Below are 6,000 nucleotides of genomic sequence, written 5' to 3' on the forward strand. Positions count from 1 at the left end.
CCAAACACGTAAAATAAGAGATTTTCTCCAGAAAAACAATTTACTCAGGGCTATCACTGAATGAAGCTAGATTTTTCTCCAACCAATACAAAACTCCTTTCAAAGTAATTAAGTATAACTTTTTAATATATTTTCTTAATTTTCTACAATTCTTTCGAACAGGAAAGACCATACAGCAGAGGTGCTGCTTTCCCACACAGTCCTGTCCAAACTCTGCTTGTGGTTGAAAACAACCTCCATTCTTAACAGCTTATTTCTGGGTAGATAAAAAGTTTCCATTATGGACTAGAAGAGCGAGTGTGATTTCTTTGATCTGCTCGTTAAGCAAGAAGCAAAATTCATCTTGTAGTACACACTTGATTATGACAATCTGTACCTCAGTTTTACAACATTGCTTATCCTGGAGTTAATGCTTGTACCTGACATACAAACTTACTATGATAACATTGTTTAAAACTATTAAATGCTATAAGCAGCAAAAATATTTTCTTGATAGCCTTACAAAATCTTAATAACCTAATCTAGAGGCGTGAAGCACCTCAGAAACCCATGTAGAAGACACTGCATCTTAATTTTTTTAAAATCTAAATTAATTCTCCATTTGCATTATAACCCTCTCTCTCCCATTTTTTTGTATAGTATTCTTTTCCTGCAAACAGTATCAACACTTTCAACACAGCTCTGCAGAATCACACTGACCAACTTTAAAACATGAGAAGGGGAAAACTGTAGATTAAAGGTGGCTTTTTGTAAAAAGTTTAACTGTATGTTCTAGTTTAACTATAGAATTGCCTGATGACTACTTCTATAGAAAAAAAAATGGAGATGTAAACACCAAATGCTAGATGCAAGGACAAAAGCTTTCTACATGTTTACAAAGATCCAGAAGTTAAGATATTCATGTGAAACTGTTGCAAACATGGCATCTACATACATGTATTACTTATATTTAAGGTTCCATTGCAAAACTGCACATAGACTTTTATATCTCAGTAATTCCTGATTTTCTCTTTCTGATATCACAGAAAGAGCCATTCTTTATAAGAGCTTACTAGTGTTCGGTACCATATGAATTCCGCATTATCAATTATTTTTTCACTAAAGCAGGCATAACTTCAGAACACGTCAGGTGACTCTTCAGTGTACTAGGACATTCATTACCATCAGCTGCCATTACAACTCTGGTATGTTCTACTTGGAAAAAACACACCTCATCCATATTCTGACATGAATTTAAGCCTAAAACCCTGACCTCATCACTCCTGCGCCTATAGATTTTCATTTTTTCCCCACTAGACCAATTCTGCAAATCCACACGAATACTGTAGCAGAGTAGACCAGAGGAGAAAGAACGGACTGAGAATCCTGCCCCCATGGCAAAGCCACCTTAAACATGTATCAGATTACAAATTCAGTCATTTTAAGTTCCACTCATAAATAAAACCACCTAGTTTTTAAGTCCTGAGGATTTATGTATCACTTCTTCAACTGGCAAAATAAAAAGCAAAGCAAAAACTTATAATCAACTTACTAAGCTTCCTACAGGATAAAGGCTTCAGAGATGTTTAATCAGATATAATTAGTGGTTATAAGAACACACTTACAGACTTTTCATTAAAAAATTCACATTTGCTTATTCATGCAAATATGAATTAAACATCAACAATAAATTTCTTTTGAATAAGGGGTTTATTCTTAACATAGTTACATTACTTAAGTAAATGACTCAAGGTATCAGAAACAAGAACCATGGGATTCTCAACAATTACACCTGCTTTTCCAAGCAGGATGCACTGGCTCCTGCTCAAGTTTTTCTCTTAAATTAATCATCAGTAAGGTAAAAGAAAGATACCTTCTGTCCAAATAAAGTTTACTACAGACTTTTTTTGTTGTCTTATTACTCCACTGCATAGATAAGCAATACAACTTTTTGTAACACTGCAGAAAATGGAGTGCTGGTGGAAAATAATGACTTAACACGTATTTTCTTGGTTCAATTTTTAATTAAAACAACCATCAAGACCTCATTATGACTGAAACTTACAAGACACGATACCAATAATGACCAGAGAACAGGGCTGCCACTACCGTCCTCCCTACTCTCAGTCATCCTGCCCCTAAGCACTTCAACACACTGCTCGTCTCCAGATTAGCTAAGGCATGGGCTCCCATGGGTTTCAACTTCCACTAAAACGGAAAAAAGCAGCTGATCAAGACATTCCCTCAGCTTCCAGTTTTTCCAATCTAAGGTTTTTCTGTGTTGCTTATTCCTTACAATTTTAACTCTGTGTGTGTACATAAATATATACATTCAGACAACCATCTGGCTCTGGAGTTGCACTGATCAAATTACATCCTTCTCCAGCTCTGCAAAAGAACCTTTCCGTTATCTTCTCTAGATTATCAACACTTGGATAAGAAAGCCACCAACTGCAAGCGCTAACTTCTTGTAACCAGTTCCACCAAGCATAAAAAGCACACATTAGAGACTGAAATTACATGCAGCTCAGGGGGTGCAAGACTAAAGGCCATGAGGGGGTTTCAGTTAAAAACAACAGACCAAAGATGTACTATAAGCAACACTAGAAGAACTGCATATAATTTGTCAACAATATTAGATGCAACACCTGCTTGTCACACACCACCACAGTGTTTCCATGTTTTAAGAATAGAGAGCGAGCTGCAGAAGACAAATTGGAACTCTTAAAATAGTAATTGTCAGGGTGTGGAATAAGTCCCAGGGGCATGAAATTTATGCAGCACTTAAGAGTTTTCTTCCTATACCAACAGTCAGGTTCCTCTTCTCTCTCGTGAAAACACACCTTCTACCAAGCCCTGGCTCTGCCCACCCTCTCCGGGTGCCCACCACCCCCCGGAGCTGGGACCCCACAGACAAGCAGAGAGATGGGCATACCCTAACCAGCACCACACTCCCGACCCTTACGGCAAGGCCACCCGGGGTGGCGGACAGGACAAAACGGGCGCTGGCAGCCCCCGGCTGGGCCCCGCCAGGGGCTGCGAGCTCCCCTCATGGTGCCCACAGACCCAGCCGCCCGCTGCCCGCACCCAGGCGCTGCCGGGGAGGCCGGGAAAGCGGAGGCCGCTCCCGCGGTGCCACAGGTAGGACGGCAGTGAAGGGAAGGGGAGGCGAGCTGCGGCCCGGCCCTCCCCGCCCCGCGGCCGGGCCCGACCCGAACCCAGGGCCTAAAGGCCCCGTCCCTCACCTGCTGCCGACCCGGAGGCGTCGTGCTGAGGGGGGAGGGAAGCCGGGCCGGAGGGAAGGGGGGGAAGGAGGAAGCCGGGCGGGGCGGCCCCAGTGCTCCCTCTCCAGCTTTATTTTCTTCCTCCTCCGGTACCAGCAGGAGCCGGAAACGCTTGGCCGGAAAGGCGGTTTGAGGGCGGTGGCGGGCAGCGGCCTCTCTAGGCTGCGGGGCGCGCCTCTCTATGGTGGCTGACCCGGCAGCGCCGTAGCCATGGCAACCAGAGCCGGGGCCTGCTCAGGCCTGAGGCGCGGTGCTGGGCCTGCAATACCGATGGCCAGCGCCGCTAAGCTTAATTCTGCGAATGCCCTCGTCCGAGGGCATTCGCAGAATTAAGCTTGGCGGCGCTGGCGTGTGTGTGTGGCAGTTTATAACCAGGATCAGGCTCCTCCTGCTTCTGCCAAGTGCCATGCCCCTGAGATCAGAGCGCAGTCTTGAAAACTGGCCTCCTAGAAGGCGCCCGCAGCAAAGAAAGAGGCAGAGCGGGAGCGTGCCAGCCCAGGTGCAGATGCTCCGTACCATGGCAGAGGCTTCAGGGAGTCCTCTGCCCCAGCCCGTAGTGAGGAGGAAAAAAAGCATATCCATCGAGGAAAAAATCGACATCATAAGTGCTGTGGAGAGCGGCAAGAAAAAGGCAGACATTGCAGCCAAGTATGGCATAAAGAAGAATTCGTTGTCTTCAATTATGAAGAATAAAGAGAAAGTTTTGGAAGCCTTTGAATCTTTACGATTTGATCCTAAAAGAAAAAGGCTAAGGACTGCTTTTTATACCGACCTGGAGGAGGCATTGGTGAAGTGGTACAGAATGGCTCAGTGCTTGAATGTGCCAGTAAACGGTCCCATGCTGCGCCTCAAGGCCAATGATTTTGCCCAGAAGCTTGGACATAGTGATTTTAAATGCAGCAATGGCTGGCTTGATCGTTTCAAGTCAAGGTATGGCTTAGTTTTCAGAGCTCAGCCTGTAGAAGCAGCTGCTACTGCTACAGTGGATGCTCCAACTCCTTGGTACCAAAATGTTCTTCCTTATTATTTAAATGATTATCAGCCAAAAAATGTGTTTTTTATACAGGAGACTGGATTGCTGTATCAGATGTTACCCCATAGCACATTTGCATTTAAAGGAGAAACTTGTTCTGTAGGTAAACTAAGCGACGAGAGAATAACTATAGCAGTGGGTACAAATATGGATGGCTCTGAGAAACTTCCTTTGCTTGTTATAGGAAAAAACAAAAGTCCATGCTCTTTCAAAGATGTGAGGTCGCTATCTGTGGATTATGAAGCAAATGATATGGCGTGGATGACTTCAGAAGTGTTTGAACAGTGGATGCATAAACTTGATGACGGGTTTCAAGCGCAGCAGCGACAAGTAGTTATTCTTGTTGATTCTCTCCCAGCTCACACAGAAGTAGAGAACCTCAAGTCTGTCAAATTAGTGTTTTCTCCTCCAGGCTCTTCTTCATGTATAGCTATGAAACAAGGGGTTATCAGAAGTCTGAAGGTTAAATACAGGCACTGTCTTATCAAGAAATTTATTGACTGTGTAGAAGGCAATAAAGAATTTATGCTGACTCTTCTTGATGCAGTTGAGATGTTGCACCTTTGCTGGAGGAAAGTAACACCAGAGACTTTTGTTAAAAGTTATAATGAAGCAGCATTCAAATCTGAAACCAAGGCAAATGGTTGCGATGCAGAGGTTGAAAGTGATTTTGATCTGATCGCACATGCACAGGCAGCTGGAGTGGAGTTTCCAAAAGGTTTATCTTTGGAGGAATATGCAGCTCTAGATGATGGCTTGGTAACTTGTGAAGTGCCCACAACTAATGAAAGGATGTGTGCCAAAGAAAGCACATCAGATAAAGCTGGGACATTTGTTGCTGATGAAGATACAAATGAAAGTGACCAATTTCAGGGGTCTGAACAACCTTTACCATCAAAAAATGAGGCTTTGAGTGCGTTAGATACGCTTCGAAAGTTTCTCAGAAGTCAAGATCCGAATGATTCTCTTCACGATTCCCTAGCTGACCTGGAGAATTTTATTCAACATGTAGCATGTAAATAAGTATTTTAGCAAAGCATGAAAGCATGTAGCTGAAAAAAAAGGAATTATATAAGTAAACAAAAATAGGCAGTTTAATAACAAGTGTTGGTGCAATGTTCTTTAGTGTGTCTTGCTCAGATGCCTGGATGTATATAACAAAAGGAAATTATGAAAAAGGGCTGTGAACTGAAATTTTCTACAAAATAATGAGGAAAGAACACAAAATTTGGGGTGGAGTGAGGAAATAAGCTGCACCTTTAAAATGGTAACTGTAGTAAATACAGTGGAAGCAAAAGCAGTTCTTTCAGCAGTTTGATGTGTTCAGGATGAACTGGTGCCCACTTTCTTAGGAAGAGATTAGCATTTCTTCACATCAATAATTTCACCGGTGTCTTTGGTGTTGCTGGCAGTGGAACAGTAAATATTTATCAGCTTGATGCTTTTGATACTTAAAGAAAAAGTTGAATAACAGAGAAAATACATGCTTAACTTCTAAGAACTAAGGAGTTTTTTAAATAAATTTTTTTGGTCCTTGTTCAAGAATTCTGGCCATAGTTTATTCTTTCAGCAGATGTTGAACAGAAGAAAGTTATCAGCTTTGGATGTGTTTTGTTTTCTTAAACCTGTTGATGTGTGGATACACACGAAGGGCATAATCATTTATCCAAGAGACAAAAGACAAACAAACCTTTACTTGGTCTT

General features: G+C 42.5%; 2 protein-coding genes across 8 annotated transcripts in view; one reads left to right on the plus strand and one right to left on the minus strand.

Moving 5' to 3' along the window:
* ARFIP1 (ADP ribosylation factor interacting protein 1) overlaps positions 1-3,374 on the minus strand; it is a 44,517-nt gene extending 41,143 nt beyond the window's left edge. For all 7 annotated transcript variants that reach the window (XM_014945011.1, XM_014945031.1, XM_014945002.1 and 4 more), the window contains exon 1: positions 3,225-3,374. The gene's annotated coding sequence lies outside the window, so the exon portion shown is untranslated. The remainder of the gene's footprint in view (positions 1-3,224) is intronic.
* A 259-nt stretch (positions 3,375-3,633) lies between these two features.
* On the plus strand, positions 3,634-5,773 carry TIGD4 (tigger transposable element derived 4). Its single transcript, XM_014943405.1, has one exon. The coding sequence runs from the start codon at positions 3,670-3,672 to the stop codon at positions 5,317-5,319; it is 1,650 nt and encodes a 549-aa protein (XP_014798891.1). The 5' UTR covers positions 3,634-3,669; the 3' UTR covers positions 5,320-5,773.
* The last annotated feature ends 227 nt before the right edge of the window (positions 5,774-6,000 follow it).

Source organism: Calidris pugnax, unplaced genomic scaffold (assembly GCF_001431845.1).
Source record: "Calidris pugnax isolate Ruff unplaced genomic scaffold, ASM143184v1 scaffold15, whole genome shotgun sequence".
Lineage (NCBI taxonomy): Eukaryota > Metazoa > Chordata > Aves > Charadriiformes > Scolopacidae > Calidris > Calidris pugnax.

Excerpts from the sequence above, each read along its gene's own strand:
- TIGD4 (XM_014943405.1), top strand. The coding sequence starts at position 3,670 with ATGCCCCTGAGATCAGAGCGCAGTCTTGAAAACTGGCCTCCTAGAAGG.